Source organism: Erythrolamprus reginae, chromosome 12, assembly GCF_031021105.1.
Source record: "Erythrolamprus reginae isolate rEryReg1 chromosome 12, rEryReg1.hap1, whole genome shotgun sequence".
In the NCBI taxonomy this organism is placed as follows: domain Eukaryota; kingdom Metazoa; phylum Chordata; class Lepidosauria; order Squamata; family Dipsadidae; genus Erythrolamprus; species Erythrolamprus reginae.
This window is the reverse complement of record NC_091961.1, coordinates 1,220,829-1,243,076: the sequence shown is the minus strand read 5'-3', so window position 1 is coordinate 1,243,076 and position 22,248 is coordinate 1,220,829. Positions and strand designations below refer to the sequence as shown.

The 22,248-nt window shown below is 43.5% G+C and overlaps 1 protein-coding gene across 2 annotated transcripts in view; it reads left to right on the top strand.

Moving 5' to 3' along the window:
• Window positions 1–22,248, top strand: part of ANTXR1 (ANTXR cell adhesion molecule 1) — a 115,503-nt gene that overhangs the window by 79,232 nt on the left and 14,023 nt on the right. For both annotated transcript variants that reach the window (XM_070765914.1, XM_070765915.1), the window contains 4 exons: window positions 9,327–9,422; window positions 13,547–13,588; window positions 19,877–19,972; window positions 21,765–21,932. In XM_070765914.1, coding sequence (XP_070622015.1) covers window positions 9,327–9,422; window positions 13,547–13,588; window positions 19,877–19,972; window positions 21,765–21,932 — 402 coding nt within the window. The remainder of the gene's footprint in view (window positions 1–9,326; window positions 9,423–13,546; window positions 13,589–19,876; window positions 19,973–21,764; window positions 21,933–22,248) is intronic.

Below are 22,248 nucleotides of genomic sequence, written 5' to 3'. Positions count from 1 at the left end.
TATACATCTTCAATATAGGCATTTTGCTGAAAATTAAACATTTATTACAGTAAAAATACAAAAAACCCCACTCTTGGATTCTGTCCTGTTTTTACAGGCATTGAGGAAGCTACTACAAAATGCCTCATACAGAAAGTGAATTTATATTCTCTGGTATGCCAAAATTGCTTTTTTGTTTTTTTAATTGTTTCTCCAGCTGGAAACCTGCTAGATAAGTGAGGCTTTTGGCCCTTTTAAATTCTCTGGAAGATGAACTATATTTGAGGTCATGCTTGAGTTCCAATATCTACAGATTCATCTGGGGTTGGTTGGGGTTTTTTTTTAGCCAGGAGGACCTCAACTCTTTTGAAATAAAGCCTGCAGCGTATTATCAATATTTTTAAAAATTAAAAGAATTTGGCAAAGATTTCAAGAAAAAGGCAAAAGTGTTTTAGCCTACCGTTGGGTTAGTCAACTAAAGTGTCCTAGGCAAAATTTATACTTATTTAGCCAAAAATCAGTATTGCTTTAGCACAGAGGTCTTCAAACTTGGCCACTTTAAGACTTGTGGACTTCAACTCCCAGAATTCTCCAGCCAGCATAGCTGGGAGTTGAAGTCCACAAGTCTTAAAGTGGCCAAGTCTGAAGACCTTAGCAGATATCTATGCAAGGAGTTTGGAGCAGATGTTGTAGGAGACAGCGCTCTTGATCCCCAACACATTCCCCATATCCACCTGTCTTTAATTTTCAAAAATATTCATAATTAAACTTTGTCTCAAAAAATGACATCTGCAAAGCAACAATATAATTCTAGCATTATATTTATTTTCCATACTGCCTTTGTGGAACTGAAAAATAAAAGCAAAATTAAGTGGCTGGATTAGGAAGGAGCAACAGTGGAAGAATGGCTGGGAACCCCCTGCCCTCTCTCCTGGGTTGCTGGGACTGTCCAGCCACTCGGCCACCTGCAAACCTACTCAGGTGACCGAGGAGAGTACCTGTAGCACCCTCTCCAAACTCTAAATGCTCCCCTTGTTGCCTTCGTCCAGCTACAGCTGATCCCCTAGGAAGCATCTCCGCCTGGTGTTTCAGTGTGCAGGGGGTTCTGTTTGTGTTTGTTTGTTTATTTGCTTGTTTGGATTTATATGCCGCCCAACTCCCAAAGGGCTCTGGGCGGCTCACAGCCAAATACAAATAAAATGCAATATAAAACCACTAAAAACCATTCAGGACAATTTTAAATCAACAATTAAAACAGTTCAAACAGTTTTTTAAAATCGTGCATGTCTGTAGTGGCCGGATCCCAATGGTGCTTGGATGTCATTGCCTCCCATCCTCGCATTCCATTCCATCTTTTCCTTTCCTTCGTCAATTTGGACGGCACTGGTTGCCAATTGGTTTCCAGACACAATTCAAAGTGCTGGTCATGACCTATAAAGCCCTGTATGGCATTGGGCCAGATTACTTGCCTTCTGCCGTATGAGTCCCAGCGACCGGTTACGTCCCACAGAGTCAGCCTTCTCCAGATCCCATCAACCAGACAATGTCCATTGGTGGGACCTAAGGGGAAGAGTCTTCTCTGTGGGGGCCCTCCTGGATCAGCTCCCCCCGGAGATTTGCACTGCCCCCCACCCTCCTCGCCTTCCACAAGAGTCTTCAGACTCATTTATGTCACCAGGCTTGGGACGATTAGGTCTTGGCCCTCTGGCTGACAAATGTTATGTATGGGTGATGTCTGAATGGGTACAATTGTCTTTTAGCACAATTGGGGATTTTAGATTAGTTTATCTAGTTTCAATTAATTGGATTTAGCCACTGTGTTTTATTGTTTCCTTTTATATGTTGTAAGCCGCCCTGAGGCATATAAATCCAATAAATAAATAAATTCTGCTTCTTCAAGTGAATCAGAATATAGGTGAAAGTGTCCAGTCTTGGAACTGGACTTCAGTTGAGCTCAACATGGACTCGGCTTTCCATCCTTCTGAAGTCGCTAAAATGAAGACCCCGATTGTTGGGGGCCAATAGGCTGACTCTGTAGAGCGCTTAGAGAAGCCCTACGAAGGGGTATACAAGTACTACTGTTGTCCACCGGAGTCCCTTCTCTTCTGGAATACCCAGCCTGTCTTTCTTTAACTGTTTTTTCCACCGCAGTGAATTTTTAATCCTGTTCTGCGAAGTTTCCAGAGTTATTCCACCGAGAGGCAGACCGAGAAAGTCCAGACCCCTTTCATATCATCCCTTTCCAACTTTCCATTGAGTTGGAAAGGCTAGACATAAATCCTCCGTGCCTTTAGGACCAACCCAATCTCTCACCTCCGCAGTCAGTTTGCCAAACCGAGGGCAGGTTCCTGCCTGCACCTGTTGGTCTTCTTCGATTTCTGCTGCCCTAATCCAGGGGGTGTCTGTCAAGCACAGGCAATCAGGAGTCCAGGCAGTGGAAATGAAAATATGTTTATTGTATGCTATTGCTGCCTACAAGAATCTGATTTACTAACTAGTCAAAGCAAGTTGGCAGGAGATAAGAGTCAAGGGAATTCAAGATCGGCTGGACGTAGATCTCCTATGGGCGCGAAGGGATTCAAGACTGATGATGTATTTGACACCCCCCCCCCCCAAGACTAAGCCCGGTCATCTCCTACATTGCCAATGTAGCCAGTGTTGGCAAATTTAGTTTAGTTTAGTTTAGTTTTATTGGATTTATATGCCGCCCCTCTCCGAAAACTCGGGGCGGCTAACAGCAATCATAAACAGTATACAATAATAATCCAATACTAAAAGCGAATTAAAAACCCCTTAATATAAAAAACCAAAAATACATACAAACTTACCATACATACAATTGTAAAGGCCTAGGGGGAGAAGGAATCTTAATTCCCCCATGCCTGGCGGCAGAGGTGGGTTTTAAGTAGCTTGCGAAAGGCAAGGAGGGTGGGGGCAATTCTAATCTCTGGGGGCAGTTGGTTCCAGAGGGCCGGGGCCACCACAGAGAAGGCTCTTCCCCTGGGTCCCGCCAAGTGGCATTGTTTAGTTGACGGGACCCAGAGAAGACCCACTCTGTGGGACCAAACTGGTCGCTGGGATTCGTATTTCCTAGCTTGGGAATTGGAGCAGGAGCAGGAGAAGCTAGACAGGCCGGATTCGATATTGTGAATGAACGAAATGAACAAATGCCATTCGTCCATCAGGATTAGGATGGATTCTACTCTCTAGAAAGAGTGCAGAGAAGAGCAATGAAGCTGATACGAGGTCTTCAGGATAAATCATGCAACGTATAGTTAAGAGAACTAGCTATCTCTAGCTCTAATGAAAAGAAGGGTTGGGGGCGACATGGTCTTCCAGCCCTTGAAGAGGGGTCACAGAGATGAGGGATCAACTTATCACATTTTTCGGGGTATAAGACGCACCTTTTCTTCTCCTAAAAGAGGCTGATAATTTGGGTGTGTGCATTATTATTATTATTATTATTATTATTATTATTATTATTATTATTATTATTTATTAGATTTGTATGCCACCCCTCTCCAAAGACTCGGATAACTTATTTGTCTAGGATGGCCTAAGGACTTCCACCTTGGGAGAGGGACATGCTCAGAGGACCTTGGCAAGCTCTAATTTGGGGAACATTTGAGCTCATCTCACTTAACATTCTGGCAAAATTGCTTTGGAGCCATTCTTCCTCTAATGACTTCTGAGGTCTTCGCCGCATCCCCCACTTCAGCTGCATGGAAGGGATAGAAACCCTGTCTTCACTGCTATGATTTTTTGGCAGAAATGCTGATTGGGAGATGGTGGAGGTAGCAGCAGAGACCTTGGCATCTTTACCGCATGTGGACTTCAACTCCCAGAATTCCTCTGCCAGCCACGTTGGTTGAGGAACTCTGGATTTGAAGCCCACAAGTCCTACAGTGGCCAAGGTTTTGTTTTTTTTGAAGACCCCTGCTAGAGAGCAAGCGAGAGCAAGGAATTCTCTGAGCCGCGATGGGAATGATCCGGAATTGTTTTTTTATTTTTCAGCCATGCAGAGTCACATTCCAACATCTGGCAATTTGAGCCACTTTGCTCCATAAGAAATGTGGTACAGTATCACAGTGGGGTTGTTTCTGACAATTCCCAAAAAAGTTCTAAAAATAACCACCCAGGCTAAGTAGTCAGTAGAAAATGCTTTGAAAACATTGCTTTCAATGGCAACAAGATTAAAGCTCTTCATTAGCAAACTATTTTTTTTAAAGCTAGAGTGAATGTCTTCTACTGCCGTTTTGTTATGCCTTTAATTGAAAACAATTCCCTGGCTCCCTTCCTGGGTTGCAGTCTGAATTTGTGATTTGAGAACTCCATAGACTTTGCATCTCTTCTGGCTCTGAGCTTGGAGAATTTTGCAAAGAATTGGACTGGGGCATTATTTCTCTTTTGGACTCTCCTTTTTGTTTAGCTTGGGCGCCAAAGGGGTTGGAGGAGAACATTCCTCGGGTGGAAACAATTTAAGAAGACCTACAGGGGGGATAAATCCACTAAAACAAAAGAAATTACATACATTTTAGCCTAGAGAAAAGAACATTAAACAAGGATAAAGAGAATTTTTTTTTTACTGCAGAAAGCTATGCGCCTAGGACAACAAATGCCTAAAGATATAAACATATTGAAGAGATGTTGAAGGACTGGACTTAAATGGCCCTCTTCTCTATAATTGTATTAACGTCATTTTCCTCTTGGAAATGAAATCACTCACCAAAGAATAATTAAGACACACCAGGAATTTGTCTCCACTACAAAATCACCCAGTGTTTAGATACAAAGCAAGAAAATAATGATAATGATAATAATAATAATAATTAATAATAATAATAATAATAATTTATTGGATTTGTATGACCCCCCTCTCCGCAGACTCGGGGCGGCTAACAACAATAATAAACACAACATGTACAATCCAATAATAAAAACAACTAAAAACCCCTATTATAAAAACCAAACATACCCACAAACATACCATGCATAACTTGTAATGGCCTAGGGGGAAGAGCTATCTCAACTCCCCCATGCCTGGCGGTATAAATGAGTCTTGAGTAGTTTACGAAAGACAGGGAGGGTGGGGGCAGTTCTAATCTCCGGGGGGGAGTTGGTTCCAGAGAGCCGGGGCCGCCACAGAGAAGGCTCTTCCCCTGGGGCCCGCCAAATGACATTGTTTAGTCGACGGGACCCGGAGAAGGCCAACTCTGTGGGACCTTACCGGTCGCTGGGATTCGTGCGGTAGCAGGCGGTTCCGGAGGTAGTCTGGTCCATTGCCATGTAGGGCTTTAAAGGTCATGACCAACACTTTGAATTGTGACTGGAAACTGATCGGCAGCCAATGCAAGCTGATGGGGATAATAACAATTATAATAATAATAATACCAGTAAATATTTGTGATACATTTTTAAAGGTTCAGTTGGCTGAGTTTCATGTTTAATGAATAAAAGTTTATAATAATAATAATACTGATAAAAGGGAGAGTAAAGAAGATAATAATAAGAATAAATAGTAGGAACTATAGCCGGACTAATGGTAAATTCACATGAACATTAGAGAGAACTGCGAGAATGAGATATTCAGCAGAATAATGGGGTGAGGCAGTCAAGGGCTGCAAATTTTTTTACTACCACACTGTGGGCGTGGCTTGCCAGCCTATGTGACCAGGTGGGAGTGGCTTGATGATAATGTGGCCAGGGGTAGCTTAAAGGTCATGTGACTGGCTTAAAGGTGGCCAACTTGACGTCACTCACAACAAGGGTTTGGGTTCGGGTGCCTGGCCTCTCCTCGCCTCCAAGAGAGACCATTTCCCTCTCTATTTACTCTTACTGAACATCCAAAATAGACTCTTTAATTCTATGTAGCTACGCGATATGTGTACATACATGCTGCACACAGGCACACAAAAATATACATTATCTACCATACACACTGTATGTATATGGACACACACACATGCACACCCAGCTCTTCTAAAATTAGACACTTTCAACCTCATTTACTGCAATAGGAAAAATGTACTCAGAGCCCAGAAGGGAAAAAAAGGAAAGGAAAAAAAAATCAAAATTTTTCTACCGGTTCCGCGTGCCTGACCATACCCGTGGGAACCATCACTGGCAGGAGGGAATAAATTGTCCCTGGGTTTCATTGCCCTGGCATGCAATGCCCTATAGCCAGTGGTGGGTTGCTGATGGTTTGGACGATTCGTTTGAACTGGTGGCAGAAATTTGCCCCCGCTCGGTGAATAATCGGCAGAGTTGGCCAGGTCCCCAAACTGGTCCTCCGGTCGCCCTTCCTTGAGAGCGGCTGGCAAAGACCCCTCTGCGCATGTCTGACGTGAGGCAAAGTGAACCGGTAGGGAAGGTAAATAGAACAACCCACCCCTGCCTATAGCGCCATCCTGAGGGAAGGAGCTGAAACAGTTTGTGTCCAGGATGTGAGGGGTCTGCGATGTCTTCTCAGTCCTCCTTCTGACCCGCGCAATCTACTAGTCCTCAGTGGAAAGCAGGCTGGTTGCACTTGTTCTTTCTTTGGTCTTAACTATCCGTTGAAGTCTGTGCCTGTCCTGTTTGGTTGCTGTGCCAAACGGCATCTTCAGATTGAGAATAAGTGGCCTGAAAGCTTTTCCCATGGCTTCCATCGTGGTGATTTGGCCTCCTTTCCACTTATAGATTACATTAGAATGACCTTGAAATGCAAGACTGGGTTTATCTCATTCTCCTATTATCTCATGGTTTGGAACGTCTCTTTGCCAAGTCTTTTTAGTTCAGAAACTAATTGGTCTTTCTAGTTTAACCCACCCCTGAGCCATGATGTCTAAGCTTTGTGGCAGGCAGTTCTGGAGGGAGGTCTTATATCCAGATCAGCCCTGAGCAATCCTTGGTAGTTTCAGTAAACATAAGATATAACATTCAATGATAATCCGAGTACAAATAAGCAGTGAGATCATATTAGGAAGCAGTCAATATAAATTGTAAAGAGCAACAAGTTACAGTCATACAGTCATAAATGGGAGGAGATGGATGATACGAATGATGAGAAAAAACTAGTAGTAATAGTAGTGCAGGCTTAGAGAATAGTTTGACAGCGTTGAAGGGATTATTTATTTAGCTGAGTGATGGCATTCAGGAAAAAACTCCTTGTTTCTAGTTGTCTTGGTGTGCAGTGCTCTGTAGCGACGTTTTGAGGGTCGGAGTTGAAGCAGTTTGTGTCCAGGATGCGAGGGATCAGAAAATATTTTCCCCGCCCTCTTTTTGACTCAGTCTACAGGTCCTCAATGGGAGGCAGGTTGGCAGCCATTGTTTTGTTCTGCAGTTCTGATTGTCCTCTGAAGTCTGTGTCGGTCTTGTTGGGTTGCAGAACCAAACCAGGCAGTTCTAGAGGTGCAAATGAGAAGAGAAGCAACCTAGAACTAAGGAGAGATTTCTTGACAATGAGAACAATTGACCAGTGGAATGGAAGTTGCCTTCAGAAGCTGTGGGTGCTCCATCACTGGAGTTTTTTAAGAAGAGACTGGACAGACACTTGTCTGAAATGGCCTATAGGGTCTCATGCTTGGGGAGGGGGTTGGACTAGAAGCCCTCCAAGGTCCTTTCCAGCTCTGTTACTCTGTTAACTTTATATGTGGACAACCCATTTCGCTCTCCAACCAGAAGAATCTTCAGCTGGCACCTCGTAAGACCTCAAGTTGCGGTTCTAGAGAGGACTGGCCATCCTGGTCGCTTTGCATTTTCTAAGCCTCCTTTCATGTGGATTCCCTTGCGGTGGGGCCCTCCAAACAATGTGGAGCTCTGGAAGGATTTTCCTCATCCACAGAGCAGGAGAAGTGAGAGCTGGGCACCCAGGGCTTTTTATCCCATCCATGTGGCGCTAAACTCTGGCGCTGCAACCCCCCGGTTCCGCTTCCAGCTCCTGAGGGCTGAATAATCAGTGTGCACGGACGCAGGAGTCTTTCTCTCACCGTCAACCAACCCTCCCTCTGGCCTGCCAGGATCAGCCGAGCTCCAAAGTGCTATTTTGCAGCAGATGTAGCCTACCCACGGGTCATTTTTGTTATTTCAACCGTCTGGTTCCATAAAACCAAAGCCTCCAAGTCTTGCCAGGCCTAATTTTGCTTGCTAGCTGATCCCCAAAGCCTGATGACATCAGTCAGGAATGATCCAGAAATATTAGCTGGTTTGGGAAAACGCATAGTCTGTACTTGAGATTGCCTTTGGAAGCAAAGTCAAATCATCCATTTTTGGGGCCTTTTAATGACAGGAAAACCTCTGGAAGAAGAGGCGGCTCTGCTGAAATGGTCCTAGGTCCATTATATTCAGATCTATTAAACTGTGTATTCCATCCGGTGATCCGCTGGATTAGTGCAAACCATCGTTTTCTGAGTTGGGAAGGAGATTTGTTTATTTTTTATTTGTTTGTCTGTTTTGTCAAATGCCTATTGGTGGTATACAAAGATGGTTGTGTTTTTCAAGACAATGGGGTTTTAGAAATGTTTAGATTTGTAATATTAGATTTTTACACATTTTGTATTGTATTTATTGTGTTATAAACCACGCTGAGTCGGTTGAGAAGGGTGGCATAGAAATCTAAATAAATAGGTAGACAGACAGACAGAGTAGATAGATGGATGGATGAATATCTATAGATAGATAGATAGATAGATAGATAGATAGATAGATAGATAGATAGATAGATAGATAGATAGATAGACAGACAGACAGACAGACAGATAGATAGATATAGAGATAGATACAGTAGATAGATAGACAGACAGACAGACAGACAGACAGACAGACAGATAGATAGATATAGAGATAGATACAGTAGATAGATAGATAGATAGGTATAGAGATAGATACAGTAGACAGACAGACAGACAGACAGACAGACAGATAGATAGATATAGAGATAGATACAGTAGATAGATAGATAGGTATAGAGATAGATACAGTAGATAGATAGATAGATAGATAGATAGATAGATAGATAGATAGATAGATAGATAGATACAGTAGATTGATAGATAGATAGATACAGTAGATAGATAGATAGATAGATAGATAGATAGATACAGTAGATAGATAGATAGATAGATAGATAGATAGATAGATAGATAGATATAGAGATATAGAGATATAGAGATATAGAGATAGATACAGTAGATATATAGACAGACAGACAGACAGACAGATAGATTTGTTTAACAACCACGTTTCCAACTTAACAACTCCAACTCTAGTGAGCATTGCAGTTGACCCAAAATTGGGATGAGGGTTGACAGGCTGAAGAGGGGGCCCGTGCCCTGTTCCACCCTGACTTAACCGTGATCCTTCCTTTGCAGTCTGACGGGACAATCCTGGCCATCATCTTGCTGATCCTCTTCATTCTCTTGGCCCTGGCTCTCCTGTGGTGGTTCTGGCCCCTTTGCTGCACTGTGGTAAGTCCCTGGAATCCGTTCTCACTCTGGCTGCTCTTCTGCGTCAAAAGGGGAGAAAATCACTCCCAGAGAAAGCCACAAGGTTGCTTACGATGGAGGGTTTCTAAGGAGGAAGACGTCCTTCCCTTTCGGTTGCGCTGGTTTGTCAGATGAGGTCATCTAGAAATATGGAGGCGGTGGGTCCTGTCTTCCTGCAGAAGGGAGATTTCTGGGAACGTCTGGGATTTGGGATTCCATAAGATTGCTTTTATGTCAGTTTATTCAGTGTGCCATTGCGCAATCCTCAGAACTAAGGGGTGCTAGATCCACTGGATCTAGATCTGCTTTCTGCAGACCATTGGAAGTTGCTGCGGCAGCTGAAAGAAGACTGAAGCAATTGAAGGCACAAAACCCAGCTAACTAAGGCACAAAACCCAGCTAACTATGGCAGCCCTCCAGCCAGAAGCAAGCACTCTTGTATCCAAAACATGCCCATACAATCAACACCATCCTTTCACAGAACTCCCAGCTGGTTTGTTAGCAATTCTGCGGTCCAGGGGTGCTTCTGCTGCTGTTGCTGAGTGGACCTTCATCAAGTTTGCAAGAACATCCAGGACAAAATTCAGTGGACATTATTCCTCGCCATGTTCAACCATAGCAGCTGTATGGACTTCAACTCCCAGAATTCCCCAGAGAATCCATTCATATCCCCCTCCCCTCTCCACCCAACTCTTTAAAAATAGTTAATGTCTAAAACCAGACCAACTTAAGTTCATCAGGGGCAATTTCCCCTCTCTGTAATATTTGATTCAATTTAATTCAATTCAGTTCTACATTATAGTCTACATTGTATTCTATTCTGCATTCTCTTCTTTCTGTTCTGCATTCCCTTCCCTTCCCCATATCATAATGAAGTGGATCCAAGAAAAACATACTGATCTCTGTTTAGGAAAAACAACAACCATGGAGCTGGAATCTTAGGGTTGTGAGTATAGCCCACAATTGCAATACACACCAAATACTGTATCTTATTTGTCTCCAGTCACATCCCTGCAAGGCCATAAGGCAGCTTTGCACCCTGACTGTGCAATGCAACTAATTTTCAAATGGGGCTTTTTAGCAGTTCTATTTCTCTGTCCCGGAGGCCAAATTCAACAACAATCTTCTCTCAAAAGTATAAAAGCGAGTCGGGGCCACGTCTCCCGGTTCTAAAAAGCATGATGGAAAGAAAGTGAAATTAGCAAAGGCCGTATTCCAGAGAGAAAACATCTCATAGGAAATCATGTGGAAAGGAGAATCTTGAAAATCTCTGGTTTGCATTCCAGCCTCTAAGACAGGAAGAGAAAGGAAGAAGCGAGCTGGCCTGCTTGGTGAATATTGAATGAGGCTGGAGAAGAAAACCAGGCCTTGGGCTGAATCCTCCCAGGAACTTTTCAAGATACAGTTTGCACATTTTCTCATCAGTCTGGAGGAATGAATAATGGAGTTAACAGTCCTTTGACAATCACTTTCCAGCCAGCGAGATAAAGCCTGGCATTATTTCTCAATCCTATTAAGCAGCTTCCTCCCTAATTTCTTTTTTTTAAAAATTTACACAAGTGCAATGAAAAGTATGAGAAATTGCTGGAGTGAATTGCTCGTGGTGGATTAACACGTTTAGCTGATACAGTGGAACCCCGACATAAGAGCTGCTCTACTTAAGAGCAACTCGAGATAAGAGCTGGGAGGGGAGAGATATTTTTGTTCTACTTACAAGCCCAAATTCGAGATACAAGCGCCAAGGAGCTGTCTCCTGAAGCCAAACGCTAACTTCCGCGTTCGGCTTCAGGAGACAGCTGCGAAGCGGCGCGCGTGTTTTAAAAGGTTGCAGCCGGCCTGGGGGGCTCGGGGGGGTGCTTGCAGCTTTCTTTCTTGCTCTTTTTCTTTCTCTCTTTTACCTTCCCTTCCTCTATTTCTTCTTTTCTTTCTCCTTCCCACCTTCTTCCCTTCTTCCCTCCCTCCCTCCCTTCACTCATTCCTCTCTTACTCTCCCCTTTCATAAGTTTCCTTGCTTCCTTCCTCTGTTCCTGTCCCTTCCTCTTTCCTTCCTTCCTTCCCACCCTCCGTCCATTCATTCACCCATTCCTCTCTTGATCGCTTAAAGCCGGTCCCTGGTGCAAAAAGGGTTGGGGACCTCTGTCCTACAGGATTGGGTGGCAGAGAAGTTGAACATATGTAAATTTAAAAGTTTAAGAAAGTTTACAAGTTAAGTGAAAGAAACTTCATTATTCATTTATATGTACATGTACATTTCTTCATTAAAAACATGTCTTTCTGCATAATTTAGACTAACTTTGTGAGTTTTTTGAGGGCTGGAACCAATTAAAATTATTTACATTAATTCCTATGGGGAAAAGTCGTTCGAGATAAGAGCTGCTCGACTTAAGAGCCCAGGTCCGGAACGAATTAAACTCGTATCTCGAGGTACCACTGTAATTTACTGGAAAATTTTCCTAGGTGGGGAAGAAGCGTGTCCCAGTTAGGCTGAGTTTCAAGTGGATTTTAGCTAAGTAAGTGGCTTGGAGGAGGAAGCGAGACAATCTCCCTCCCAGTTTGGCCTTGCTAGAATTTCTAATTAGTAATGGTCAGCTCTGCTGACATTCCTTTGGACCAGAAGGAAGAGAAGAAGAATAAGAAAAAGAAAAAGAATGGGGAATGGTTGGTTGCATTCTCTGGTCCAGCTGAGCAAGAACGCATTCGAGAAGGATGTGTTTCTCGTTAAATAGAGTTCCACTGGTGCAATATGTGGAGTTCACCCCTTCTAATGTGCATCTTAACGGTTGTACACCCATTAAAAGAGGTGGAGTTGATTGCTAAGTCAAATTAAAGTTAGTGACTGTCAAGGGCCTGGCCATCTTTTTCTATCTATCTATCTATCTATCTATCTATCTATCTATCTATCTATCTATCTATCTATCTATCTATTTATTGGACTTTTATGCCGCCCCTCTCCGTGGACTCGGGGCGGCTTGCAACATTTTAGTGAAAAATACAATAATAAAACATTCTAGTCCAATTAATAAAGTAATGACTTTAAAATATTTCTTAAAAGCTAAACATTTAAAATTTAAAAAAAATTCACACATACTATTATGACACCAATGATGTCAATGAGATTTTCCCAGTTCACATGTTGGAGGAGGCTGCTGTGCATGGATCTGACCCATGTGTGAATGCTTTCACTGGAGGTAAAGCCTTGATATTTAGTCATTTTTATGACAAAAGCTGCTCTAGGGAAGTAGAGAGACCCACCAGGTCAGGTCAAACTAACCCCGCGGTCTGCTTCCAAACATTAGCCATCTGGGATCTGCAAGATAGGAATGAATGAAGCAGCTTTCACCACTGTTTGATGTTCCACAGCCACATACCCTGGAAAACAGATCTATCTCGTGTATGATTAATAACTGCAGATGAGTTACGTAATTCACCTAATGCAGCTGAATTCCAGGCTCTGAAGTCCACAGACCTTAGAAGTCGTCAAGGCATCACAGATATAAATGAGAGGCTGCAGAAAAAAGCTACGATGTAAAAAGGATGTTGAGACTCTAGAAAAAGTGCAGAGAAGAACGACAAAGAGGATTAGGGGACTGGAGGCTAAAACATATGAAGAACGGTTGCAGGAACTGGGCATGGCTAGTTTAATGAAAAGAAGGACCAGGGGAGACATGATGGCAGTCTTCCAGTATCTCAGGGGTTGCCACAAAGAAGAAGGAGTCAAGCTATTCTCCAAAGCACCTGAGGGTAGAACAAGAAGCAATGGGTGGAAACTAAACAAGGAGAGAAGCAACTTAGAACTCAGGAGAAATTTCCTAATAATGACTTGAAATTAGAAATTTCCTAATAATGACTGGACACAAATCAACCATGACTGATGGTTGACTTGTGTGTTAAATGTTTTGTACTCAAATACTTTGATACATATTTGTATATACTCAATTTTTGTGTGTGTTAGTCATGTAGCGTATTTGTTTTTTTATACATATATTCAGTAAAGATTTTTTTTAAAAAATAAAATGTTTAGAAATAGTTTATCCTGGCATCTTCTTAGGACGAGTCCTGAAAGTGAACGTAAGGTAACCTTTTGTATTCCTCTCCATCCTTTTCAGATTATTAAAGAGCCCCCGCCACCCCCGATGGAAGACAGCGAGGTGAGTGCATTGACCCGTTGTCACATTTCCTTCGTCGTTTTGCAACGCTCTTGGTTGAGTCTCTAATTTTCATAAAGCATTTGGTTTGCGCCGTTCAGTCTTCAAGATCCCTCGAAAGGGATCAGGTGAGCACCAGGTAGTTCTTCCTTGCTGGGCTGCCACCTAAACCCTGCCAGCATGAACAGAAAATGGTCAACAGGGACTTCTGAGGGTGAACCATCCCTGCAAGAGAAGCCAATCAGAAATTAAGTCCAGGGTGGGAGCCTTGGCAGGAGCTCAAAACACTCAGGATGGGGATGGCAGCCACAGGATCGGACTCTGACACTGTTCATCCTTCTCAGAATCTGTCAGTAACTGACCCGGTTGTGGACCACTCAGAACACTGGGGTCATCTCATTTGTCAGATTTCTGACAAGCCAAGTCAGTTCGGAAGTCAGAATCGTGTGTTTCTAACTGACTAACTGCAGTGATTCACTCACCAGCTGTGGCAAGAAAGGTTGTAAACGAATTTAGCAACAGGAATTTGAGGCTCAATTGTGATTATAACTCGAGGGCTACCTGTACCATACATCCCAGACACCTCTGGACCACGACAAAAGGGCTTAAGTCTGGACAAAACAGAGGTTGCCTGAGGCTTCCAGTGGACAGTTGCTGGTTCCCTGTTCCAATGACATGTTCCTCAAGCTTATTTATTCTTTTACTCCAGTATGTAAACATGGAGTAGTTGCTCGGAAGTCTCAAGTGCCTTGCAAAGGCCACTGATCATTTTCTAACAACGACAGTCAGAGGTTAATAAAAGGGAGGCTTTTCTGCTTAGATTGTCATCATTGCTTCAGAAATGATGGTTTGTTTACAGGCAAGAAATGCATGTAGTCGTAAAATAGATTCAGGGAATTCAAGTCCACATGCCCTAAAGGTTGATGAGGTTTAGCATCAGGTCAATGAACTAAGCTGTGGTGGGTGACACATATTGGTCAGGAAGTCTTCAAGAGGTTTTAACTTTTCTGGGAAAACACAGTATTACCCCATGGTTTCTCCCCAGTTTGATTAAAATTGGTTGCACAGAGGGGTGTCCACAAATCCTGGCCTCCACATCACAGAATCATAGGCCCAAATATTGTAAATCTTGTATATCATTCTGGACAAATGGCCATCAATTATTTCTTGAAAACCTCTAGAGATGGAGCTCCCACAATCCCTGGAAGGAAGCGGTGTGAGTTTGAGAACTAAGGAGACATTTCCTGACAGTTAGAACAATTAATCAGTGGAACAGCCTGCCTCCAGAAATTGTGCGTACTCCAACACTGGAAGTTTTTAAGAAGATGTTAGATAACCAGCCTTCTTGAAGTAGTGTAGGGTTTCCTGCCTAAGCAGGGGGTTGGACTAGAAGACCTCCAAGGTCCCTTCCAACTCTGTTGTTGTTGTTGTTGTTGTTGTTCTTTTGTTGTTGTTGTTGTTGTTGTTGTTGTTGTTGTTATTGATTTAATTGTTTCCCCTGTCAGGAAATTTCTCCTTAGTTCCAGGTTGTATCTCCCTTAATGATAATGACACATTACTTCTCTCTGGAGAACAAGCTGATAAGAGCCTCGGTGGTGCAGTGGTTAGAGCGCAGCACTGCAAGCTCCTTCTGCTGATCACCGGCTGCCAGCAGTTTGGCAGATCGAATCTCAGTAGGTTCAAGGTTGACTCAGCCTTCCATCCTTCCAAGGTGGGTCAAATGAGGACCCAGATTGTTGGGGGCAATAGGCTTACTCTCTGGAAACCATTTAGAGAGGGCTGTAAAGGACTGTGAAGTGGTGTATAAGTCTAAGTACTATTGCTAAGTCAATTCCCTCTTCTTTGTGATAGCCCCTCAAGTACTATAACAGAAGGTAGTTATCATGTCAACCCTCATTCTTCTCTTCATTAAACAAAAGCAACAATCACTTCCCAGTGCTGTTACAGTCCCTCTCTAGGTGGTTTACAGAGTCGGTGAATTGCCCGTAACCCCCTGGCTCCTCATTTTACCAACCTCGGAAGGGCTGAGTCAACCTTGAGCCAGTCAGGATTGAACTCCTGGAGTGAGTAGTGACTTAGTCTGCATTCTAACTACTGCGCCGCCATGTGGCTCATTAACATACCTAGTTCTCTTAAGCATTTTACACAATTCTTCACCATTTAGACCCCAGAGCCCTTGTCATCTTTGTTGCTCTCCTCTGCAAGCTTTTTGGGACCTTGTGATTTTTTTTCTTAAAGTTTTTGGTATGTGACCAAAATTGGACACAATATTTGAAATGCAGCTTCAGTAGTACAATACAAAGAGGTTCTATTACATCTCAAGATCTTGGTTGCTTTCTCTCTGTTGATGCAACCAAGGATTACAATAGCTTTTTTGATAGCTGCAGCCAGTGTTCCCTCTAAGCTGAGCAGTGAGCAATCGCTCACTTAAAAATCATCATCAACTCAGAGTTTTCCAAACCTGCCCAGAAGCCGAGAGGGAAAGAGTGAGAGGGAAGGAGACAGAGAGGAAGAGAGGAAGAGAGAGAAACAGGTAGAAAAAAGAGAGGAAGGAAAAGAGAAAGAAAAAGAATGGGAGTAAGGAAGAGAGAAAGAAAATCAAAATCTAGTTTGAAACTAGCTCAACTATTTAAGTGGCATTTTGATATTGATAGAGTTGCCCTATTATGAGCTCACTGTTATAGACACACAGTACAGTATTTTATTTTGAAATTCTCTGAGGCAAGACAGGGCGGGTTTTTTATTTATTTGTTTGTTTGTTTGTTTGTTTAATTATTTATTTATTTATTTATTTATTTATTTATTTATTATTTCTGTGCCGCCCAGTCCCAAAGGAACTGCCGCTCAGACACTATATTTTTCCGCCCACCCCCAAAAAAAATTAGAGGGAACACTGGCTACAGCACACTGCTGGCTCATACTTAGGTAGTGATCTACTAGGAGGGATCCCTAGGCCCTTCCCACAGTTGCTACTGTTGAGCTAGGCACCCCCTCTTCTCTACCTGTGCTTTTGGTTTTTCTTGCCTATTTTTCTCACCACTGAGTTATTCCTTGTTGGATGGGGCCTAGCGCTCAAGTCTGTCAAGATATTTCTGGATCATGCGTTCGGTTTCCAAAGTGTTAGCAATTCCCCCCAGCTTGATTTCATCTGCAAATGTCATGGTCTCCCCTCCTATCATGGTGTCGTCACTGTGGCTTCTACCCTACGTTGTGGTAGCATGTCGGGTTTTAAGTACACGTTATGCTTTGATTATATGGTGGGTTTTCTAGGATGAGGTGTGTTTGTTGCCTTATAATTAGACAGTGCAGCTTTGAGATCAAGGCTAAATTAATTTTCTTTCTAGGGGTTTAAATCTGAGCCAACCAACAGTCCAATCTTGTCATCATTTTGAGTGTTTGTTGACATCTGGAGTCCACAAGATTTCTCACTCAGCTGGTTCTATAGCCAAGTCAACGGGGGAGAGGGAGGGAGAGAGATTAGATCTGATATCACTCCAAGTCCATTTAGCTAGAAGACAAAGACACCCAGCAAAGTTTTGGCAAGTCAGGATCAATCGAAAACAGAGCTTTAATTCAGCAAAGGTGATTTGTGAGCTCCATCAAAGACATCTGCTTCTCCTCCCACATCTGCTTCTACCTTTGCAATTTGAAAAAAAAAAAAAAGACTTTCCAGGGGCTGCCGTTGTTCACTCCCCTGACCCAAAATTTATTGGATCGCTTCTTGCTTTGGAGTCAAATAAAAGAGAACTTAGACATTAACTTTTGAAAAACGTCCCAAAGGAGGAAGTGAAGGGAGAAACAGTTGGGAGGGAGCCAAGGTTTCGTGCCCTGCTATGCAGGAGAAAAAGGCATGATGAATCATTGATGGAAGTTGGAAAAGTAGGAATGGAGAACCTTCTACAATGGTACCTCTACCTAAGAACGCCTCTACTTAAGAACTTGTCTAGATAAGAACCGGGTGTTCAAGATTTTTTTTGCCTCTTCTCAGAAACCATTTTCCATTTACAAACCCGAGCCTCCGAAACTGTAACCAGACAAGGCAGAGAGAGGCCTCCGTGGGGCCTCTCTAGGAATCTCCTGGGAGGAAAGAGGCCCGGAAAAGGCGGGGAGAAGCTTCCGTGGGGCTTCTCTAGGAATCTCTTGGGAGGAAACAGGGCCTCCATCCTCCCTGTGGTTTCCCCAATCGCACATATTATTTGCTTTTACATTGATTCCTATGGGGAAAATGGCTTCTTCTTACAAACTTCTCTACTTAAGAACCTGGTCACGGAACGAATTAAGTTTGTAAGTAGAGGGACCACTGTACCTTTCCTTCCTTGGGCCTTGTCCCAAAACACCTCTTGACAGAACCAAGGAGCAGAAGAGGTTCAGTTTTAGCACTTCCAGCCATCACAGACCAGACAGACAACGTCCTTTTGTATCCATAATGGATGATGTGAAAGGCATTTGCGCAATGCTTCCTGTTAGGAAGACCAAGAACTGGTGTTGGAGAGCAGGAAACGCAACCAGCTGGCCAACGTCATCAACAGGCCCTTAAGCCTCCCTTAATAGAACTAAGAGGAAGCTGGAAGAGTTGAAGTCTTGACTATTGCAGTGCGCTCTGCATGGGGCTGCCCTGGAAAAATATTCGGAGACTACAGTTGGTCCAAAACACAGCCGTGCGAGCTGTTGGTTATCACCTTTAAAGCCCTACATGGCTGAGTAGCTGAGTAGTTATTCACAACTAATCTCAATCTAAACGTTTGTGTGTGTGCATAATCTTGGTAAACAAGGATCACTCTGCTCATACATTAACAGCCCTTCAAACGGATGTTTGGTCTGCTAACACCTGTCAATAAACATGTGGGTTGTTTTGAACCCTTGCCAAGACAAACCCAAACTTCCTTTCTTGCTCTGGGATCTTCTCCAGATGTTTTGGCCTACAACTCCCATTACCCCTCACTGTTTTTCTTGGTCAGCACATCTGGGCACCAGGAAGCAGGGAAGGGTGTTCTGGTATCTTTTTAAACTTTAGCAGCAAAGTCTATTTTTGGCTTTTAAAACAACGCAAAGACAAAGCGTTAGGTAATAGGTTCCTAGAAGGAAATGGAATCACAGGTATCACAGAGTTGGAAGGGACCAGTCCAGACAACTGGCTGTCCATTCTCTTCTGAAATGCCCCCAGGGATGGACCACTCACAGCTCCTGCAGCAAAATAAGTCAATAAATAAAATAATAGAACTTGATGTTCCAAGGCTGTGCTTCCTTTCCCGCTGGACAAACCGTATCTATGCAGGCTATGGTCAGAAACGTGTCCAGAGGAGGTGGCAGAACCTCTGAACCAAAATGCTTTTGTACATCTCCTACATGGCTCAGGACCAGACTATTTGCAGGACCGTCTCCTGCCGCAGACCTCTCAGAGACCAAGTAGAGTCCACAGAGTAGCCGGCCTTCTCCAATGTTGGTTGATGGGCCCGTGGGGGAGGGCCTTCTCTGTGGCGGCCCCAGCTCTTTGGAACTACCCCCCAAGGTCCCTACTGGCTTTTCGGAAAGCCTTGAAAACCTGGCTTTCCTGGCAGGACTGGGGCTGTGAGGACTGACATCTCTTAATTCAAGTCTAAATAAGATTGATTGCGATGTATAATCCTATGACTGTATTGTTAAGATTTAACGGTTTTTATAATGTTGTAAACTTGATTTTATATTGTTTTATTGTTGTAAGCCGCCCTGAGTCTTTCAGGAGTTGGTGGCATACAAATTGAAGTAAGTAAGTAAGTAAGTAAGTAAGTAAGTAAGTAAGTAAGTAAGTAAGTAAGTAAGTAAGTAAGTAAGTAAGTAAGTAAGTAAGTAAGTAATAAATAAATAAATAAATAAATAAATAAATTGTGGTGGTGAAATTCCGCTGGCTTTGTCCTTCCAAATGTTTCCCTTATGAAGCAGAACATGGGGGACACAATCCTCAGTGTGGCTCTCTGCTCTGAATATGATGATTTGCTGATCCACTGGGAGATCTGTTGAGTCAGGTTTCCATTTAGGAGAAGGAGGGAGGGGGGAAACACTTTGCTTTGGAGGAGAAATGAAACCTGGGAAGAGTTATTTCCTAGGAAAAAGCCAACATGAACTCCAAAACAATGTCTGATTTGCCTGATAACCCATAAAATAATGGCTGAATAAACAATGATACAATCCAGAAGATTTTCTATTTTAAAATGTGCTGAAGTTCTTCACAGCAACTTCTTTCCGTCCAAGGATTAGAGGTTCTGATAGATCAATGTTGATGCCCATTTTCTCTCTCTCTCTCTCTCTCTTTAGGAGGAAGATGATGATGGACTTCCCAAGAAGAAGTGGCCCACGGTGGACGCTTCCTATTATGGCGGGCGTGGAGTTGGAGGCATTAAGCGGATGGAGGTAGGGTGGGTGGTCGCTCTTTCTGGTTGCCCCTGAAGGGGGAAATCCCCCAAACCCAGTTTATGAAAGGAGAGCCCACAATCTGCTTGGACCAAGTTTACTTGAACAGCCCTCGGTTCAATGGATATAAAGTTCAGATCTCAAGTTTCAAGGAAAAAGTCAAGAAAGTCCAGTTGCCTTTTGGTAAAGCAGCTTGACCTGGATGATGGAGAAGCTCCATAGACGGTGAATGGAATTTATGGGGAGCTGAACTTAGGTCTCTTCTGGGAATGCAATGACTCCAAACTGATGAAGCATTTGACCCTGCCCTCGCTCTCGGACTGCGCCTGCTCATCTTCTACATTCCCCTCCCCAGAAGAGACTCAGTGAAGCTGCCTTCTCCTCCTCCTCTTCCTCCTCAGTTGACCCACAATATTGCCTGCCACTTTGTTGTGGGGAGGGAATAAAGAGAGTCAAGGACCATGAGAAAAACAACGGCCTTGCTCCCCAGTTTGGCATGTCCCCAGGGCCCCCCTCCTTTCAGGAAGGAAGAAGGTTCCTCCTTCCAGTGCCAGCATCCCACACCCAGCTATATCTTACTAGCAATAGCATTTAGACTTCTATACTGCTTCACAGTGCTTTGACAGCCCTCTCTAAGCGGTTTACAGGAGTCAGCCTCTTGCCCCCAACAATCCGGGTCCTCATTTTACCTACCAAGGAAGGAAGGAAGGCTGAGTCAACCTTGAGCTGGTGAGGATTGAACTCCTGACATGGGCAGAGTTAGCCTGCAATACTGAATTCTAGCCACAGTGGTACCAGGAAGGAGAAAGGGAAGAAGGGATGGAGGAAGGGAGGAAAAAATAGCAATAGCACTTAGATTTATATACTGCTTGACAGAGCTTTTCCAGAATTGGCCTCTTGCCCCAAAAACCTGGGTCCTCATTTGACCCCCCTCGGAAGGATGGAAGGCTGAGTCAACCTTGACCCTGGTGAGATTCGATCTGCCAAACTGCTGGCAGCTGTTTGGCAGATCAGCAGAAGTAGCCTGCAGCAGTGCACTCTAACCACTGCGCCATTGTGTTGCTCCCTTGTTCTCCTGTCACCAGCATAGCTTTTACACACTTTGGGAAAGCAAAGGCACATTTATTGTTTTAGCATTTTGATGTTTTATCTTAAGGGTTTTGTGGTTATAAAGTGCCTAGAATCACCTAGGCAAGATGGGTGGTGTGCTCATGGAGCAAGCAATAGGTGACACCACACACAGTATTCCCAGCCCTGGTAGAAAAGACTTGGCCTTCCCAGAGAAAGATTCTTACTAAAGTGCCACAGCTTTCACTCTTGTGTTGCTGATAAGGCTGATAATTAAGTATGTGAAGCTTTCTGGCTAATTTATCTGCAACAGGAAAGGCAGGGGTGTGAAACTCTGAATCAACTGTTGGCCTGGTTGAGTTCCTTGATAAGACTGTCCAGGAAACTTTCAGGAATTTTTTAGCCAGGATGAGAGGAAGAGAGGGAGGGAGAGAGGGAGGGACAGAGAGAGACATTGAAATTCATTAGCCAAATTGGAAGAGTTCTGGGAATCATCTCCAAGTCTTGAGGTTATAAACTCAAGGATTTTCACTGACCCGTTGCTCCAAAGTCTCCAATTTTCCTTCTGTTTTTCAACTTGATGAGATCAAAGAGTCTCATCAAAATCCCAATCCCCAAAATCATCAAACAAAATCCCACATGAAGTTACCCACCTCCACGTCTCCTTAGACAGCTCTGGTTGGAGTCATTGGAGGTCACCTAGATGGAAATGTTTCCCTTTCAGGTTCGTTGGGGGGAAAGGGGATCGACCGAAGAAGGGGCCAAGCTGGAAAAGGCCAAGAATGCCCGAGTCAAGATGCCAGAACAAGAGTACGAATTCCCAGAGCCAAGGAGTCTCGGAAGCGGCATGCGCAGGTCCTCATCACCACATAAGTGGTATTCTCCTATCAAGGTACATCTCTTTCCTGTTGGGTTTATTATGGCGATAATACAGATTCTGGGCACATTGAGACATCACCCCACAAATGGTGTCTAAAAGAAGCACACATGACTTCACCCTCGCTTATCACAGCTGTCCAAAGGTCAATTATCCTCTTGTCCTTGCACCAATCCTCTGTAACTTAAAGTTAAGTAGAGGAAAAACATAAATGTTATCTGTAAGAGTGAAAATTGTGCTATGTTCTAGTACTGAGCACCCCAGGAATCAAGTGCAGACCACTGAGGGTTTACTTTGTACAAGAAATATATTTACAAGGAAAGTTTTTCGA